We start from the raw sequence: 20,819 nt of genomic DNA, 5'->3' as shown, positions 1-20,819 counted from the left end.
GGCCAGTATTGAGAAATCTCTTTCCCAATTTAATATGAACAGCAGTACAGAAAATGTTTTAAGAGTTCAGCCAAGGTAAAGCTTGATCTTGCTGGGCTTTAAGGATAAATATCTTCCAGTTTTGTGTGTTTTTACCACTTCCTAGCTTAGTAAAATACGAACCTTCTGAACTGCTACAGCTGCGTGCTGCTATCTGCCCTGCTCGTTTCTCCCTCTTGTGCTGCTTTTCCTCAGGCATAACAACACTCTTTGCACCTTACACTATTGGTTTTTGTCCTGTTGCAGGTGTTTGCACTTCTAGGAAATTCCAGGTCTGAATTCCTATCTCTCTTCTCTTATCTGCCTGTTTGTTGCAACCCTTCTCTCTGTCACTCTGCTTGGCAGCTGTTTCCACCTTTGAGACTTGCAAGTCAGCTTTTCCTCACTGGGTGCTGATGATCCTGTCTGCAACTGCCCTGTCTTTGCTTCTCTAGCACTGGGGTACAAATACAAGGCTTTGGTCAAATGTCTTCCCTTCCATGTGTTACCCACTTTCTAAAGCTGCTTTTCACACTGCTCAGTTGTTGCTTGGTTGATGGTAGAAAACTGGTTAAAAGCATACACAGGCTTGTAGAGATCAAGTGAAAATTCTGTAATTTGGTTTATTAAAGACCAGCTTCACTGAATGCATCAATTCAAAGGTTGGATTTTCAGTGCAATTAGAAATCCTCTGATAGAGTGCAAGGACAGTCACTATTAAAAGTTACCTCTGTGAAAAAAACTGGAAAATTGAGATTGAGACAATGCAGTCAGATGCCTTACAATAGCAATGGGGAAGAAATTATCTCTGTTTCCTGTTGCTCAGTGCTCGTGAGGCAACAGCAGGCAGTACCCAGGGCTGGTCTTCCCAGTACCAGGTTGATGCTGACAAACAAATGCAGTGAAGGGCCACAAGGAGATTCTGAAGGGTCTGGAGCACATACGGTTGAGAAGATGTAGGTAGCTAGACTGATTTAGCTGGAAGAACAGGCTGATTTTCATAACCTTACTTAGGGAATGTGGTAGAGAAGACAGTCAGGTTCTTCTCAGAAATCCTCAGGGAGGACAAGAGCCAGTGGTCACAATTAGTGCCTCTGTAAGTCCCGAATGGAGGTGAGGAAAAAAGCTTTTCCTGGGGGTGCTGCTGTGGGAAGAGGTTGCTCTAGGAAGCTGTGGAATCACCAACCTTGGAAGTTCTCCAAATTCTGCTGGACAAGGTCTTAAGTAATATGATGCAGCTTTGAAGCTTGCTCTGCTTTGACTATGGGGTTGGACTAGGTGATCTCAAGGGGTCCCTTTTACCCTGCATCATTCTGCAAGTCCAAACAGTATCCCTGAATGTTTTATTGTAGCAGAAGGCTGACTGTTAAAATTTCATTTAATGTTAAAGAGTTACAAAGGGAGTATGTGAAAAAAAAGGTTGAGCTTTCCCTCTTTCTTACCCATCAGTTTAAATGGTTTGTGTTTGGTGAGCCTTCTTGCTGTGCCACTATTGTGTGATTACTGTTCTTGTGAAATGGTAGCTAAAATGAAATGTCAGTATGAGTGAGGACTGGAAACTATAATGTTGACCTTCAGAAGAAAGCCAAGGTTTTTCTTAGCAATTACTGTCCTGAAAGTATAACCACTGGTAAAATAATGGGCCTGATATTAAAAGAGGATGCAAACTCAGAGTCTGCAGGGTGACAGAATTGTAAGTAGTAACAACATGAGTTCATAAAGAATAAATCTTGCCAGACAATGTAATTGCTTTTTTTGATAGAATTGCAAAATTAATGATTTTAGGGAATCAAGAGGGAAGTAGGTATATGTTTACTTTCTAACATGAAGATTAATTGAAATTCGCTTGGGTAGGAAGAAGAAAGTTGGGTGAAATATAAACAGGAGCTGATTATCAGCAGTAGTGCAATGGTTATGTAGGTTGGGAGTTAGACTGGAGTTTTGTAACATTTCTGTTAATAATATGACAGAGGGAGAGAGAAAATTCTCTTAATGAGCTTTGAAAACAAACTGGGAATTGTGAGCCTCAGAGCAGAAAAATAAGGGGGTGATGGGTTTAGACACATAAAGAGAAAATAAAATTATATTAAACTTGGAGAACTGTTAAATCAGGAGAATATGTGCTATCTGGAGCATATATCCTAAACCAAATTGGGGAGAGAAGTATTGAAAAGAGAGGCCAGTCTGTGGTGCTGAAAATGGCAGCTGTGGTCCTAGAACTCCTTTCGAGCAGGGCACTCAGCCTTGCTACTGCCTCTGTGCAGGGCCACTTTAAAGCCCTTGCCCAGGTCATGGAGCTTGAAGGGCAGAGTACACTGAGCAGAAATTCACTTTCTGCTGCTATTGTGATGTGTGCTTGAGGCTACTCCACACAATGTTAAGAGTTGAAGGTGTGACTGCCCAGCTCCAGTTCTGTCTGTTACTGTTTAAAATTCTGCCAAGAGCAGAATGAATGAGTTCTGATTTTCTTTTGGATGGTTGAGCTTATTACAGACCTCTCCTTTCTCCCCCTTTTGCCCTTCCCAGACTTCAGGGTCTCCCCTCTGCCCCTGTGACAACGCTGTGCAGGGTGAAAGGCTGTGCAGAATGTGAACCCAGCCGTGTGTGTGCCCATCCTTCGCGCAAGCTCCAGATCAGCCTCGCACACTGTTCTGCCTTGCTGCTATTGATACTCCAAACACATGCTGCTGAGCGCTGGCTTGGGTTTCCAGGGCTTGTACAGCACCCTGCCTGTTCCCTTCCCTCAGGTTTCACCGAAGACAGTCTGGATGCATGAATCTTACTTCTTTAGAAATCCAGAGTGAGAATAAGTTACATGATTTGGGGAAAGAAGAATTGCCAGGATCTGTTATTGTTGCCATGTTGCAACTTCATTTATAGCTGAGAGGGCAATATTTTTTTTTATTAAGTGTGGAGACAGAGGCTGCCAGGATAAACTAGAATTGACCACTAAATGACTTAAGTTTATCAGTGTCCCTATTTCTTTGGAGCTTAAAAAGAAAATTAATCTAATTTTCTGTATGTTCATCCCCTTTAACTCTTGTAGCAGCCTTATGTGTCTACTTAACTGTACTGACATGCTGAAGTAACACTTCTGAAAATCTCAAGGACATCTGATCCTGTTAGGAGCAGTAGAATTGCTTATTACTTTTTAAATCCATAGGAATGGTATCCTGGGTATTTCAGATGTAGCAAGTTTTTTTCCTTGGAGTTACAGCAGACAATGCCACTTTAACATAGAATATGGTCACTTGCTATGGGAAGAAATCCTGTTGACAGCTACCCAGATGAGCCTCTAAAAGATAAATCATGTCAGGGTATTAAAAAATCCTTTAGATTCTGTAAGAATGAAAGGAATGTACAACACTTTGGAAGTATGTGCCTAGGATTTTCTAACTTCATCATCAAAATTAATTGTGTTTTATAGTTACATGAGGAATGGAACTAGGGAAGTTAAAATTATTTTAGCTCTTTCAGCAGTTCCATCAAAATAGCTCTTTAGCATTATTAGCACCCAAGGATCAAAACCATATTTGTTTGCCTTCTTCATATGTTATGCTCCTTGTGATACAGCACAGCAAAGGAAGTAGAACACTGCAAGGAAATGTTTTCATATGCTAATGTTTGCCCTTAGAACAGTTCATTTCAAAAAGGTTAGAGACAATATAACTAATAATCCTTCAAAATCCCAAGGAAAATAATGCACCATGTCTGATGCAGAATGAAACATCTAGGGGGGGGCAGCTCCATGGCAAGACTGTCCACAACTATTTAAAGCTCTAACAATAAAGCAGTTATTGGTGTATATGGCCAGATGTAGCACCATTTTGCTTTTTTTTTTAGTTTAGATGGACGCATCTAAAACTGTACCAGCTTGGCAGGTCAGTGTCTTTAAATAGCTTTCCACTGTCATGACATGGTGGCAGCACCAAAAGAAACTCCACCGTCTCTGTGCTCAAGGATCAAGCTTTCTTCTCCCATGTAAATAGTTTAATTTGGGATCTTACTGAGATTTACTCTTGAAGAGATTAAACCAGCCCTTCATCTGTGTGGCCAGTACATCTCTAGGGGTAGATGGATTGCCTTTAAATAATTACTAATCCCGGCTTTTTGCAAATGAATTACATTCCTTTCCTTGGGGAAGGTCCTTCATTCTGACAAATGCACTCTTGTATGGAATTCACGTTCCAGTAGGAAAAAACCCAGGACATAGTGATGAGAAAGACTGGAATTCGTTGTGTCATTTCTTCTGCTAAAGAAGAAATTTGTGCTGTTAAAACAAGACAGTTGTTAACAGATTTGAAGGGATAACTACCAAATTAAGTCACACAGATCAGACAGGCTTTATGATCTGCAGATATTCAGTTGATAGGATGAGGATGTTCCTAATTTGTCAAATCTAGCTACTGAGAAGAAGCATCTCTTCTTTCCCCTCCTCATCAGTGGGACTGCAATTTCAGTTTGCCAGTTTTTCACTGTGTGCAACTGTAGTTCAAGTCACTGCTACTCCAAGAAGTTCAGTGTCAGTCTTTCACAGTCTGAGTTTTGGATCTTAGAACAAAATGTTAGAATCTCAGCAAACTCTAGGATGAAAGGAGATGCCAGAGAGCACGTGGTCCAACCTTCTGTTGAAAGCAAGGCCCCAGTTCAGGTTATGCAGGCTCCTGTCAAGCTGAGTCTTGAATATTCCCAGTAAGGGAGATTCTAACATCTCTCTAAGGAGTCTTTTCCAGTGTTTAATTGCTCTCCCACTGAATTTTTTTTTTCAGTTATATCCAGGTCAACTTCTCTCCTGAGCAATCTCTTTCTATTGCTTGACTTGCCGACATGCATATTTGTGAACAAAGTACCACCATCTTCTGTAACTGCTTTTTAGTTACTCAAAGGCATTTATTGGCCTTCTGGAAAGTGAGTCTTGTACATGCTAGGCAGCACATCTGTCCTGACCTTAATGTCTGCCTAAAGCCCTATTATTAACATTTTATGAGGTGGAAGTTTTATTTCCAAACAGCATATAAGTATCTCTTGAGGGTATCTTAATTTGGAATTCTGTCCCTAAGCACGTACCTTTTCTCTTCTATAATAGAAGTCAATGCTTTCAGTTTTCACAGTATTGAGAGATGTGTGTCAAAATTGTGTATCTGTTTTTTTCATTTCGAAGGGTCCCTGGTTGCTGTAAAAATGTGCTTTACAGATTATGCATAAGAGCTACTGGTGACCAGCCTGTGAAATGTGAGAGGGAATCTGGTTGACAGAACTTTGTAGCAGTCTACCATATCAGGCCTTCAGTAGTCTGAGGGTTTTCTTTCCAGTGCTTGAGAATGCAGGACACTGTAGAAATCTGTTCCAGATTATTTGGCTTCTGAGCATTTGTTCTTTATATTAAAATAAAAATAACTGGATCCTTAATATGCAGGATGCTTAAAATATGTGAAGATAGTTCTGTGATAGACATTTTAAAGGCTTTGGTGCCTGGGAACAAGACACTTTCTTAGTCTTTTTTTTTCTTTCAGCATAGTACACAAGCCTGGCATCTAATTACAGGACAGGTGCAAAGCATCATTCTGCTTGGAAAAATATTACCTGTAAAGAGAAACTGCACCTTGCAACTAATCAGCTCTGTTCCCTTTGTATGTTCAGAGATCCACGAATCTTGATTCTGTTGATTTAGGTTTTGTTCCTTTTTGTTTCCTTTCAACCTCGTTTCCAGTGGTGCAGCTCTCAGAGAGTGAGAAGAAATTTTTTCTTCTCTTTTTTTTTAACTTACCATATTGCAGTTTCCAAAACTTTGTTTTCAGTGTACAGGGCAGAAAGCATTCAAGTTGATTTAAAAGACAAAACACACAGGGAACTGAGATGACTTAATTTAGCAATCCTTGGAATACTAGAAACATGGGATTTCAGAGTGCAGTTCATGCAGTCAGGTTCGGTTGGAATCTTGTGTATTTCAAGTACCGTGTTTCTTCTGGAAGTGACAAACCTACAGAATCTTTTCATGATTATACCTACCAAATTACTTTGCTTCAGCCTGTAGAAGGGAGGAACCCCATTACTGATAAACATTTAATATAACAGCTTCCATGCTGTTGGAGTAGAAACACTAAGTATTATACAAGAGAGGCCTGTAATAAAACCATTGGCACAGAAGTGGAGGAGGAGAGGAGTGAGATATGCTCAATTTAGAAAAGTTGTGTTTCAGATATGGGATGAGATGATGAGTTCATAAAACTCCTCTGAAAAGTGTCTGGGTGGCTTGAGAGAATTTCTGTTACTTCTGGGCAAATGTTTGGCTGGAAAGGGACAATTGCAACATAAGAAGTGAGTATATGAGAAAAATAACACAGGAGGAGAACCCCTCAACCAGATAAAATCCAGGGAATTTTTCATTTTAGGGGCATTGATGTCCACACCTGCATGTATCTCTGTTACAGACATGGTGATTGTAGAGTTAAAACAACAACAAAAGCAAACAAAACATTACGAATGGATTATATTATTGCAGATTTACTATTAGCTTGCTTTCCTGAAGAGAAGAAGTCTGGAAAGTCTTTTCAGTAAATTAGTTTAGATTTGAAATTACTCTAGACTTGGACATTTAGGAGAGAAGAGAGAAAGATCATACACATATTCTTGCTATAGGCATCGAATTTGATTCCTGCAAGGCCTATTTGGACCCAGCTGTCTATCCTTACATGATGCTGCACTTTGCAAGGCTTTAGTTTCCTTCATGTTGTTTAAAACCCCATCTGGATGCACACCATTTGCTAAGCGTTTATGGCTGTGTATTTTTGATAGATTCCCCTGAACCAGTCCGCAGAGCAGAGTGTGAAAGATCATGTTGGTTGTTTCTGAAATAAAATGCCAGCATCCCAATTAATTTGTAAATGGAAAATATTGGCCTGTGATGAATTTATGAAGTGCAGCTTCTAAAGGCCAATTGATATTTCATACAATAGCTACTGCATACTTGTGACACACCTAAGTAGATCAGAGCGAACTGGATGACACAAATAGTTTTCCCTTTCAAAAGATGCTTTTTTTTTTTTTGCCTTTCAGATGCCTCTATGAGGAATTTTTAGAACATTCTTAGTTTCTGACTGATGATCAAGGGTATCTATCTTGGTTTTCTCATCTCTGAGAGGCACTGATGGTACAATTAAACTTTTTCAAAATGAAGTGAATGTGGGCTTGGCTTTTGGGAAGGAGTCAAACATGCCTGCATCCATTCTTTACACTCCATATTAGGCTCTGAATGCCTGGTATTGCAGCTAGCACACAGCATTCTCTCCAAGTGTAAATGAGTCCTCCATAATGCAGATAAGGTCATAAAATGATGTTTTCCCATTATACTTCTGCCTTTACAAAAGCTTGTTAATGAATATACTCTAAAAATTCAGTAGCTCCTACTGTAAGTCTGGGAACTGAACTGTTGGATAGCTTTTTGTGACTTGACAGGCAGGGTCATGTCAAACTGTTTTTTTCCCCCTTTTCTTTCTTTCCCTCCTTTGTCATTTTAAATCTCTCACACCCTTATAACAAGAGCTGACACCAATCACAAGGCTCATGAACAGCAGCAGCATTACATAAACCTGACAGATTATAGTAAGAGGGTTACCTTGTTTTCATTATTACTCCCTTTCTTGTATCTCATGCAGAATAGATGAGAACCATTTAGCCTCATTCTTGTGAGATGAGTAGGGTGGCTAAAATATCTGCCTCCTCTTGGGATTTAAATCTGACTCTGTTGTTGGCAAAGCAAAAAGCATTAATTGCATGACTGCTACGTTACAGGCACATCCTATTTTAAATGTTGAAGTTGACCACATCCTACAGTGTTACCATACAACGTGCTAGAAACTTTATTGTGAAGATAAATAAGCTTTACTGCAAGGGCAGATATGCAGATGGTCAAATGTGACTATTTTTATAAATTTAAAGAGCTTCAAGACAGGAAGGAGTCTGTGAACTTTGCTCAGGCTAGGCGTTGTGGAAGTTTGTTGAAAGCCATAGAAATGAACCTAGTCCAAATCAGCAGGATGGAATGTGGCTATTCTGCAGTGCTTTCATCAAAACTTGAGAAGTGCTGTTAATGGCAGTGAAGGTATGATCCAGTTACCTTGAATTACTCAAAAACTGTTTCTTAGGAATTCAGAAACATCTGCCTTCAAAGAGAAAAGGAGGTATGTGATGGGAATTGTCAGGCTATGTAGCTTGGTGTCACAGTTGATATAGACTGTGGTCGGGGGGGGGCAGGAGTAGACTGAGGATTGAATGGCTTTAGAGACTGGACCCCACCCTTGTTTCCAGACATTTCTTTCCAGAGTCACACTGGGGGCCCAGCAGAGGGGAATCTGGTACTGTGACTTGAAGTCAGCCCTCTCTGATGCCAGCTTCATCTGTGAGGCCACTGGCTCTGGGCAGGTACTTAATTCGTTTGGTGGTGTGACTCCTCTCTGAAAGCTGTCCCTCTTTGACCTGAAGGTGGGACTTGGGGTTAGGTTTTGCTTAGAAATGCTGCTGGAGACAGCCTTTTGATAACTCACAGACGTGTGAGGTGATGATGCTGCAGTAAGGCATTCAGTCTGCCACTTCCAGTGAGTCTGAGGTTGGAGCTGGGACTGGTGATGAGTAGCTGCCCATTGAAGACATCTGGGTCTCTGCCAGCCCTGACACAGTGGTTTTAAATGTCCCCATTCATGGAATGACACCTGTTTGTGTTTAAGTGCCAAAAAATGAATATTTTAGCAATGAAGGAATTCATTCAATTGTGAAAGGAATGTGCTTAGAAATGCTCCTTCATGGCATAACTGAGCAGGTTTCAGAGATGTGTGCTGCCTTTCAAAAAGGAATGCTTACATCATTCTCTTGGTTCTTTCTTCACATGGAGCCATTTGTATGAGGGTTTTCTCAATTTGTTGGTTTTTAAGTTTAATAGTTCTGCTAATACATAGACACCAGCTGTCAGTTAATTTAAAACAGCAGACTGCTAGTGAAAGCCTCTTTGGAACAGATGTTAGAGAAAATCCACCTGACTTTGTTCAAGAAACTTGTACACGTTGGACACAGTTAGAAGAATTATTGTATTAATGAAATCCTGCTGCACCATCCAAGAGGAAGAAGGGATATCATCTCTCATAATAGGCAAAAACCTTTGGCTATTTGCTAGCTTTCTTTAATCTGTAGTCAATATAGAAGATGTAAAAACCTAAACTGTCATTTAAAGTGGGAGTGGAAGAGAAGCACTAAGATCATGTACTTTACCTCTGCAAAAAATAGGTGTTAAATAAGAAGAATCCTTCTCACTTCCTCGCCCCTGCTTTCTTTTTTTGGTCTTTAATTTTTAAAGCATGATTTTGGAGATCTGTTTTGTGATGTTTCCTCACACAGTGGTGTTGGAGATGCGATGCTGCTGCCTTCCTGCATCTGACTGGCAGCTTTCTGGTCCCTCAATCTTATTTTCTCTGTACGCAAAGTGAAAAACATTTCCCTGCATACACCTTTTTTTTTAATGTGTGTGTGTATTGAATGGAGACAGTAGTTTGTACCACAAGAGTTGATTTGGATTCTGTCAGCATCTTTACAAGGAGTCCCTCTCTTGAGGGTGGTCTTCCTGGTAACTTTACAAGGAATCAGCATTAGACTCATGTCACTGTACTGAGAAAATTCCCTTTCCTCTTACAGGTAAGATACAAATTTAAACTACAAGGGTTTTCCTGTAAAGTTCTGAGAAGTTCAACATTTTCAGAGCCAAATTTTGAATATGAAATAGAAAAGCAGAATGGGGATGATGGAAATATGTCTATTGAATCTGAATAACTTCACTTTCATAAAAATAAGGTGTTGATAGAAACAGAATTGAGTAGATTTATTTTGAATCTGAACATTGAGTCTTGTCCTTTAAAAAGGAAATCTTTTTATCAGCAGATTGGGAAAGATTATGGTAGAAACATGGCTCAATTAGAAAGAAGCCCTAGGATGGTTAACTGAAATTATTAGGGACTCAGAGAATTTTCAATAACATGACATGCTGAAAAGTGCTTAGTTTAATGAAAGACAATAACATAGGATATAATAGAGGATTACAAACTAATGAATTATGGGATGAGCATGAATATCCAGACAGAGGATAGACCTGGAAAGCATAATTATGATAGTGAATGAGAGGAAGATGCTGGGTTTTTTTAATATTATGCATATCTCTGGAACTCACTGCCCTAAAATATTGAGGTTAAATTCTCGGCAGAATTAAGGATTATCTGTTGATGGAGATGAAACAATGTATTCGTTGTTATAGAAGATGAGATAAACACCCTGTAATTAAAAGGGATTCTTAAACTAAAAGTCATAAACAGACTGTTTCAAAGCATCTGTTAAGCTCTGCTGTCTGGTAGGATAGGCCTATCTGCTTGGGCACATGTTATTCTTTTTGCTCCCATATTTCCTATTTTTTCTCACCTGCTAGAGGGAGAATTGGTAAGGTAGTTTTGGGACTTCAGGAAAAAAAAACAGGGTTTTTTTTTTGGTTTTTTTTTGGTTTTTTTTTTTTTTCTTTCCCAGAGCCAGCTGTTAATGTCTGCTTTTCTGTTTGGAGGTTAGACTGTGGTATGGGTTGACTTGCTCTATGTATGTACACTGCCAAGCCCAAGGAGACTGATTTCCAGGATTCTTAGAAACAAACAATAAACAGACTCCCTGGATTTTAGTTCTTAAAGGTGAAACTAACAATGGTGAATTGTATTCTAACATAATATTTACAGTGCTTCTTTCAGATCTAACATACTTCATTATGTTTGTGAAGTGAAAACCAAACCCCAAAAGATCCCTGTATACAGTGCGAATGTTTTGATTTAAAAGCTTAAACGTTGGTAGCAAGATTTCCATTTTCTCTTCTGTTTTCCTGTCGCTTTGCAAACTCAGACATTCTTTTTGCTCAATCTGAGGGCCCCCGAGGGACAACTGGGACAACACACTGAAGGTGTGACATAATCAAAATTTCTTAGCTTTTGGACCTCATATTGCATTTTAATCTGCTTGCCCCGTGTCTCCTGAGCATTAACATATCACCTCATCATCTGTAATTGACCACAGTGTGTTAAGGTTCCTGACATGATTTACAGCTAATTCCTCTATACAACTTGGAGCCAGAATCTCATTCTGTCTCTAGTGTGAAATCCTAAATGAGAAGTCTCAGCCGTATGCTCTTTATTACCAGTAAATGATTTTTAGTGGAAATCCCAGGGACCATATGACACCGAATGTTTGGCACAGTGGAAAAGTCTTACAACAGGATCTTGTTTTCTTGGTCATCCAGTCAGTGAGGACCCCATATTAGAAGGATAAACTTGTCTCACTGGTATATATTAATATAAACTAGTTAGTATTAATTTAGGCCACTCAAAGAGATTTTACCTCTTTTTTTACCTCTTTACCCTGGGGAGGCAAGGAGTGTTACTCATCAGAGGCAACAATGAGCTGCTGTGCTCTTGTTTTTTGTCATAGAAACAGATTAATTTGTTTTCCTTCCAGCAACAATGTCAAGAAGTATAATTTCTCTTGGTGACTTCAGGATTAATGGAGGTGGGTGTTGGATTGAGGTGCCTAGGCACTCAATTCCTGTATCAGTAAGAAAAGATTCCTTATCCACAGTTCTCAAACTAAGTGCCTCCTCAGCTGTGCTCCTTCACACAGTTCCGGCATCCTGGAGTGCTTGTCTCACTCCGGTCTCTCTGCAAGGCCTCCTTTTTCCTTCAGCCATGCCAATGCTAGGTGAAGTTCCGGAACATGAAGTTCAGCCTCCAAAAATCCATCTGAGCATCCTGATTTTCCTTCCAGTTTATGCTGTATGCATATTTACCTATCCCAGATCCTTCACCTGGCATCTGGAACTGGCTTTCTTCTGCAAGAGGAATTGAGGATCAGGTGATGCCTTTTGGAAGATTCTGGTTGTGCTAGAAGGTGAAGAGAGAAGGGCATGAGGTTGTTGCCTCTCACAAAACATTGGGATTGTTTGCTGGTCAGATCACAAGCACCAGCTGTGGGTAAGCCTGTTTCTTAACAAATCCAATCTCTCCCTCCATCAGCTGTCTGTCCACTAAGCACCAAAGGAAATGGTGGTTTTCTGACCATAAGAGAAATGGCTGCTCCTCATGCTAGTAGGGAAACTAAGTGTGCATTCAAGTCTTCTCTGAACACTTGCTAATGGTTCTTTTTTAGCATTTGTATCAAACAAGCTGTTCGTATAGGCTCTAAATAATGTGTGAAGCTATGATCAGTGACTGGAGACTCCAAAACTGAAGTTACAGTAGTTCTGTCTGTTTCTAATGGAATACTTTTCTTGGTGGAAAATGAAAGTGTGTCAAAGGTTAAATATGGCTTGGGCTATTTGGTTCTAAAAAACACAGGCAGATTTTAAAACTTGTCTACCACACAAAGTTCTCCTTGAACTCTACCTTGTTTTTGTCCAATCCCGTGGTCGGCAGAATACTTTGGATTTACAGCATCCAAGCTGGAGCTTGGCAGGCCCCAGGATGTGCATTACAGCCGTCAGATCATCCAGGGTTTTGGTTATAAATTCTGAAGCACTGGAAGACCTCAAAACTCCAGGCATTTTAACTTGCTGAGGTCTGTAAACTTTTTGGCATGGAACCAAGAGCATGGAAGACCCGAGAACCCCATGGTTTTGTCTTTCATGTGATCCTAATTTCAGTTCTATTCTTTTGGACATCCTTTTCCCTTTAAGCTTATTCTACTATCAGAGTTGGTTTGGTGTTTATTTTAATCTGAGCTTTCAACTATATGCAACTTTTTGTCAGTTGCAAGCTATTATTTTCAACTCTTGTTCCTTATCTCCTTCTCATGCAATTCCAGGATTCAGAGCAGTGACTGGAAAGATGTAGTCATTGAGTTTATACTCAGCAATCTCTGTTCTTTGCCTATCTAATGTACCCTGAAGAAGGCTTGTAAAATTGAGTTCCTGGTCAATATAATTTGAAAGAAAAGACTGAAATTAAGAACCATATCCTTTGAACACTTGGTAGCATATGCATTTGTACATCTCTCTGCAGGGCTCAGTGTTGTTCTGAAGTCATGTGGCAGTGTTGCTAAAACTCGTGATTTGAAAAATAATTAATTTGAGAATGGTGCAGTGGTTAGTGAGCTAGCTGAGGACATGTGAGGCACAGATTTGGTTTGCTTCTCTGCCAGCAGTTTCCTATTCATCCTCAGCAAACACCTTGGTCCTCAAGTTCTCCATATTTAAATTAGTGACAGTAGCCTTATCCTACCTAATAGAAATTGCAAGATAAAATATATAATGAGGTGTAAAATGGCTTGTGTACCATGGTGACTGGAGTTTTTATTTTTTCCTTTTTTAAAAATCCTTAAGAGTTTCATATTTCATTTCCAGGAATCATGGGAGACATAACAAAAGCCTAAGATATTTTTGCTCAGCCTTCAGTATTTTTTCCTATTCTTTCCTGTTGTAGTCTCTCTCCCTTTCACTGGGTCAGCAATCTCACTGAAGGGGAGTGTCAAGTAAAATTGATTTGAAACTTCTAAAAGGGGGGAGAAAGTTCTTTTTTTTCTATATTGCTGATGTACCTTTTATATCTGTATTATGTATTTTAAAATCTGTGTTTATAAATATGTTTATACATTGGTCAGCTTTTGCTGTTTTGCAGCACGATTCCATGAGCCAGTTGTGCAAAAACAGCTGAGGAGGGCAGAAACAAACAGAGGGGTTCTGGAGCACTGTAACTGGGTGTAATTGGCACTGAGGTTCTGGTGAGATTAAACCACAGGATGAGAAAAAAAAGATAAAGTAATTGGTGGAATTCAGTAAGAAATGAAGATGCTGGGATGTGTGCTTTGGGAACTGTGGTGGACTGCTCCCAGGAGGGAACCAAATAAATCAGTTACAATAGGAGAGCCAGCCTGTGCTTTTTGACCATATTAATAATGCCCTTCCTTTCCATTTTTTTGGCTACATTGTGACATTGATTTTCATACCTGCTATCTGAGTGTGACCTAAATTTTTACCCTTAATATTTGGAAGAGCCATTTAAATGCAAAGGATTGATGTTTATTGCCTTGTCCCAGGCATATACACGTGGGACTGAAATGATTTTCTTGATGTGAAGGCATCACTCAGCAACAAAATTCTGTGATTCAGTAATCAAACATTAATGAAGTACAGAGTGAGCTTTTGAATGTTTTTCATGCCCTGATTACTAAACAGAGGTAAGATCTGTAGTGAAGCAAAATGTGTTTGTCCTCATGCTGAGGTTGCGCTGTTGAGTTGGGACCCTGAAAGGTGCTGTTGCCACGCAGCAACACCTTCTGCTGAAGTCTCGGTCAGAGGCAGAGTTGAGTGCAATGGCTGGTCAAAGCACAGCTGGACAGACTACTTAGGGCTTTTTCACCATTTATTTTTTCAGCAAGTAAGCAGCCCTGTGTGGTTTATTAACTGAGCTACCTGAACACTGAGTTGGAGTTGCAGCAGCAGGAAGTGGCTTCTAATCTGTGAAGATACTCCGTGGCTGCAAATTCAAGTGGCTGAAGGTTACTGAGGCTTGTAAAGTCTCCCTGGTGGCCACAGCATAACCATAAGAGAGTCATATGTTTTCTTGCTACACAGCAGGAGGAGAGGCTGATCTGGAGCCGTGTTTTCCCTACTGCTTGTTGCTCAGGTCTGGATTTTTAAGCTGTCGACTTTACGTGTCTTTGGTTGGGACTGTTCTGAAATAAAAATTGTGCTGTAGACCAGTCATGGAGATCTCTTAATGGAAGGTACATTAGAGGTAATGGTTCAGTAAACCAGTATCTTGCAGTATTTGGAGGTAAAAATAGAAAACTGTAAAACTTCAATAAGTTCTAATAAACTTCAATAAGTTCTAATAATGAAAATTTGAAAAAAAGAGGTTGGAGATATATTTGGTTTGCTTTTTTTTTTAACAACCACTAGATAGTTTCCACTATTTACAAATTATTAGAGTATTTGTGAAGATTTTTTGCTTATTACAGAATATTCTTTTAATTTTTTAACCTTGAGGAGGGCTGATTAATTATTTTTGTCATGTACTTTCAATGGGAAGGCAAATATTTATATTGTGTTAATTTTCACAAGTGCACAGCAATTTTTTTTCTGTAGCTAGTCTAAGTCAGTGTAAATTTTATGGCAAACCAAAGGGTGCAAAACCAAAAAAAGCTAAAAATGCTTTAAAGCACTTGTGTGTTCTCACAATTTTTTGGCTGAGAGCTCAGTTTTGTATGACAAGTGAAAACCGCTGAAAATATCTAGTTGCAGCATTGGTTTGCAGTGGTACAACTTTACACTTCCAGTAAGTGAATTTCAAACAGAAGAGTTTTTTCAGTCTTCTAAATCCATACTCAGACATTTGCCTTGTGTTCCAATGTGAGTTATCCTGCAGGCTCTGGTGTTTGAGGCAGGTACCTGGCCGTGACCTGCAAGTTGTTTCCATGTGTTTTGCTGAGAAAGTTGTTTCTTGATAACTGCTTATGGTGAAGTTTGTATGTGCACTGTAGACATGTATAGAAATGCCCATTCTACTTTGGTCAGTGCTAATTTATCTTTTTTTTACTTGGGTGTTTTGTGTGTAACTTTTTCTGCTGTCACACACAGTGCTGAGCAGTCACCCTGCAGTTATCTTTCTGACAGACACATCTGATGCAGGGAGCTTTGAAATTACTTTTGAAAAGCAAAGTGAACAAACATTGTTGATATGGGCTTGGACCTGCCTGTTGTTAAAATCTTATTTTAGAGCAGAAAAGGTGAGAGAGAGATACTGCACATTCAAATACTGGGTATTTAATGTACTTTATTTGTGGAGGGATCTTTTAGCAGAAACAACCTATCAGGAAAGGTACAGCACTGCTTTCGGGTGTTGATTCTGATGTTGTTACATAAAAATTACAGAATCCTTAGAGGCTTTTAGCCATAGATATATAAGACTGAATAAATGTTATATTGTCTTTTTTCAAAGATACTAAAGATAACCATGAACAGTGCATTTTAATGAGCATGTGGAGGGGTCAGTTGAAAATTGCATAGAATTTTGCTTTTCCTGGTAGCCGTATTTCCTTCACAATGGCCTCCTAGTGTGGTTTCTTTCTTTACAGAAAGAAAAGAATAACCTGCATTTTAAATCTGCTACAGCACTTTGCACCACTGGTGCGCTGCTTTTGTGCTTATGACAAAATGACAAATTTGGAAGTACGGGGAGTAGTGACCTGAAGCGCTTCTCTTCCTCCCCTCCAGGCACTTGCATGCATATGCGCAGGCACACGTGCACAGTCGTGCCCTCCCTGTTTCGGAGTCCTAGCAGGCATGTTGCACTCCTCTGTGGAGAAGGAATGTGGCATTTGGGTCAGTGTTTCTAGTTCACAGACGACCTGTGATGTAAGATGGCTTATTCCTGTACACAACAAAAATCTCTGATGTACTTGTTAAATAGTATGTAAAGAGCTGCAGGCTCAGATCCCCGTGCATTTCAGGAGTTTGAATAATTGAATGATGACCTCGTAAGAGGCAGCAGCTCTGTCTGGTTAATTATATCACAGGTAATGGTGTTGCGTTATGTGCATGTACAGCTGAGATGTATGCCTAAGCAGTGTGTGCTGGGTGCTAGCCTATTCCCATTGCTTGTCCCGTGGGATTTGTTCAAGCCAGAAGAAAATGTAAGTCACTGTTAATGAGTGGAGAGAGGTTAGCACCTGTCTATCTAATCCATACTTTTTCTGTATTTTATTGCATCGAAGGAATATCACTGCCTAACAGTTCTAATGCATAAACAGCTAAACAGTACTTGACATTTAAAGAGATTTTCTGTTGTGCACTTGTATAGTCAAGAGTAATTCTAATCCTATTAAAGATATTATGTCATGGAGGCGTGTCCTAGAAGAGAAGGCTTCTGGCTAACTGGCCCGATGGAAAGCAGAGGGGAGGGGCAAGCAGGAGGGTGGATTTATTACTCGATAGTTAGGTCAGGGATTTCTGTGGGAAATGCCCAGTGGTTGCAGTTGCTGATGATTTCACGGCAACAGCAGTGAAACACAGAGTGCGCTCCGGTAGCGGGTTACTGAATGAGACACTGCAAATGGGTGGAAAGAAAAAAGACAGCGTGTGAGAGAGAGTCAGAGAGACACAGAGAGGGAAGCTGAGAGCAAGGGAAGTGCTCCGGCTCGAGGAGAGTCTCCCAGGTGTACTGCAGAAGCTTTTTGGAAATGGATGCAAGGACCATCTGCTGCCTATAGATTAGAGGACTGTAGACTAGGAGTGCAGAGAAAGAGCTTATGGCTCTTTTTAATAAAAATCAAAGTTCTGCATAACTGATTCATCAAGATAAATCATGAGTGTGCTCTTGCATGGGATAATAATGTATAAATTCATGCTTCAGACAGACAGAGTTCAGCCTACATTGCTATAAAAAATAAACCGAGCAACAATGCAGTGAATAAATTCTGCAGTGATTATCTGATTTATGTACGAAGAAAAAGAGGAGCAAAACACAGACAGCTCTTAGCGCACTGTGGCATTTGCAAGGCACTGCATTTAATGCTGAGAGATGCTATACATTAAATCTGACAACTGTGAAAAGAGAGATCATGGAGAAGTCAAGTAGTGAGGATTCTTCAATTCACCGGAGTCCATCTTTGGATAGCAAAGACTCAGATTTTGCTAAACCTTCTACCTCAGGGAGGCAATTTGGTCGAGGTTTTACTGCAGGAGCTTTCTATGGTACAACTGGATCACGCACACAGAGCCACACTGGGGTCGGAACCGGAGCCGGCGCTGGGACTGGAACTGGCGTAAAAAGTGAAAAATACAGTGCACCCAAAGGCAGCAAATACGTGGTCTTTTACCTGGATCTATCCTTTGTTTTCCTTTTAGAATTCAAGAAGTGCAACATGGCAAGAGGCTGCCTGTGTTGTTTGAAATACATGATGTTCCTTTTCAATTTAATATTTTGGGTGAGTACTGCCTTTTCAGTTGCCTTCATCTGTTAGTGTATCCTATACTGCTGCATTATGTGTATAGTGCATCTTTGAAGCAGTACTGTAAGTTCTCTCCTCCCCTCCCTCTCTCTCATACCTGCTTGGAATATTTTCAGTGTTAAACTTGTGTCTATGGGGAAATGCACATGCTTTCTGTATCTTTATTGCTACCTGGTTATTGTAGTTTGGCTTCTAATGCTAATCTAATGTGCTTTGAACTGGGTTATCCAAGAAACGGGCAGAACTGTTGCCCTTTAAGGAAGCCCAGAATTATTGTAGCATTAAAATCCTGCAGTGGCTGGATTGTTGCATTCTGTTGTAATACTTGTTTTGCAAAAAAAGCTGAAGGTTAGTTTTTAAAGTATATTTTCATTGTCACCATAAATCTCATTTGCTTTGTGTAAACTTCATTTGACAAAGTGCTTTTTCATTTGAAGGAAGTTCTGTCCCGTTTTTCCAATTAAAAACAGTAAATAATGTATGTTCTAACCTCTTAAAGTCTCAGCATAAATGTAAAATGTCTGGAATGGTGAATTAATCTGGATTCAGTTTCAGCTGCAATTGTACACATTGGTGTGTGAAGTTGGAAACTTGCACTTGCTTCTCAGGGATCAAAATTGATTTTCCTCCATCAGCCAAGAGGCGTGAGGAGTTGCAACAATGAATGTTTCAGCCAGCAAGTTAAAAGTGTAATGGCTACTTTGAGCAAAGTATTGTCACCTACAAGGGAGGGAGGAAAAGTTAAGTCATCTGCCAGCTAAGCATCCTTCAGTACAGTATTTTTAAGGCAATCACAGGTTAATTGAATAACTGAATATTCATGAATATAACCCAATATGAAAGGGTTTGCTTAGTTTGAAAGCAAAGGTCACTTCTTTTCTGGTGGTTACAAAGCTTGGGCACGTGAACAAAGCCATTAATGATTGTGAAACAGAAACATACAGTCAGCTTCATAAATGAATGAAAACACCATCCCGGGATTTATTTTGGAAAAAGGGGCATTAGCAGTCTAGTTCAAATAGCTACCTCTGGTGTACAGATATCATTGTTCAAATTAGAAGCCTTACTATCAGGTTGTCTGTTTATCTTGACCCACTTACTGAAATAACCTCTAAGAGCAAGAGTTAATGGGAGATTTGGTACAGTGTTGAATCGCTCAGGCAACAGTGAGCTTTTATCAGTAATAGACTGAAACGCTACAATTACTGAACTTGTGGGCATCTTACTGAAATAGAAAGATAGAACTGATTACTGAAGAACATCTGATCAAAGTTCACTTATGGTTTTGGTTTTTTTTTTTTTTTTTTTTTTTTGTGCACATATCCTATTAGAAAGTCTATAAGTATTTTTGGAATAAATAATTTTGAATTATATGCACCATATTTATATCAAACTGGCTATTTGACTCAATGCTGCATTACTTTGACACCTTGAACTTTTTTTTTTTTTCCATATATGTATGTGGTGACTAGTTTTAGAAAAGCTTTTATATGGTCTCATTACTCATGTCCTCTGTGATCTGTTATGTAGGTGTCTCTTACTCCTCACCTCCTTAGATGCAAAATCATTCTTTGATTTTTTTTTCTTCTTCCCAAGCAGCAATTTTCTTGACTTTGCATCAGACCTTCAGAGTCCTTTTTTTCCATTCCTTGAGCTTGCAAGAACATTTCAGACTTTATCTGTGTGCTCATCTCTGTCTGCTCAGCTCCCACTGGACTTTTATACAAACACATTGCTGCTTAGGTTAAAACTAGCCTACCATCTGGAACAGTTCTCCAGTGTCCTGTGCTTCTTCAGTTCTTACCCTTACCTCTTAATCCCCTTCACACTCTCCTTGCCATGTCTTTTGTTGTGAGGTTTATATCACTTTTGTTTCTGTTACTAAACATTATCACCACACCTCTAGCCAATATTCTGAAAATGCCTTTTTTTTAATGTGAACTATGCTATTCAGAGTGAAAATAAGGCGTGGTGAATCTGAGATTACTGAAAAATGCTAAATGCAAGATGTCAGGTACTTTTCAAAGTAATTTACAACAAACATGTGATCCTTCAGCCTGGTTTAAATTGCTCAGAATTCCCCCCTTCTTAACTGTAGCTGTCTTATACTCAATCTTGTAAGCCAGAATGATATTCCCATGCATTCCTCCAGTTTTGCTGTATTCTTTTTTTTTTCTTGTTTTGACTGTGCTGTTTTATTGTTTGAGACATTCAGATGAAGAACATCATCCTTTGATTCATGGGAATGCAACTAGAATGAAGCACACTACACTATATATGTTCTGTAGTTTGCCACATCTGGCTTTATACTTGGGACCTCCGCTAGTTAAACCATGACTATCCCAGAGGTTGTGAATGTTTGGCTCTGTATGTGCTCCTTGCTGATGCTGTGCACCTGCAGCATCTCTCACTCCTGCCCTGAACTCTCCTGCTAGCCCAGCACTGGACTCCCCACACAGCTCTGCCAGTGCCCTTCACTCCTGCCCTGCCCTGAAGCGCTCCCTGCTGTTTCAGTCCAATCTTTCTTCTTGACCTGCTTTTTCCATTCCTAGCTTTGCCTGTTCTCACTGCTTCCTTCTGAATTTCTGTTAAGAAACCAAATCCAAAAACATGAAGCTGTGGCCTGCTCTTGAGCAGTGACTATCATCTTTTGCAGTGCAAGGTGATATATTTTAAAAAGAGAAGCTTCACTTTTAAACATGAAATTTCATGAACTGTAATTTAAAGCAGAATGAGGCTTCTGGTTTTCAGAGATGAAGAGACCACTTCTACACCGTTACCATATAAAA

The 20,819-nt window shown here is 39.7% G+C and overlaps 1 protein-coding gene across 1 annotated transcript in view; it reads left to right on the top strand.

Moving 5' to 3' along the window:
• Nucleotides 1-17,516: 17,516 nt before the first annotated feature.
• Nucleotides 17,517-20,819, top strand: part of TSPAN9 (tetraspanin 9) — a 92,419-nt gene continuing 89,116 nt past the window's right edge. Inside the window, 2 exon segments of the mRNA XM_053970694.1 lie at nucleotides 17,517-17,570; nucleotides 17,572-18,006. Of these exon segments, the coding sequence (XP_053826669.1) occupies nucleotides 17,517-17,570; nucleotides 17,572-18,006 (489 nt within the window).

Source organism: Vidua macroura, chromosome 2 (genome assembly GCF_024509145.1).
Source record: "Vidua macroura isolate BioBank_ID:100142 chromosome 2, ASM2450914v1, whole genome shotgun sequence".
In the NCBI taxonomy this organism is placed as follows: domain Eukaryota; kingdom Metazoa; phylum Chordata; class Aves; order Passeriformes; family Viduidae; genus Vidua; species Vidua macroura.
This window is presented reverse-complemented; position numbering and strand designations above follow the sequence as displayed.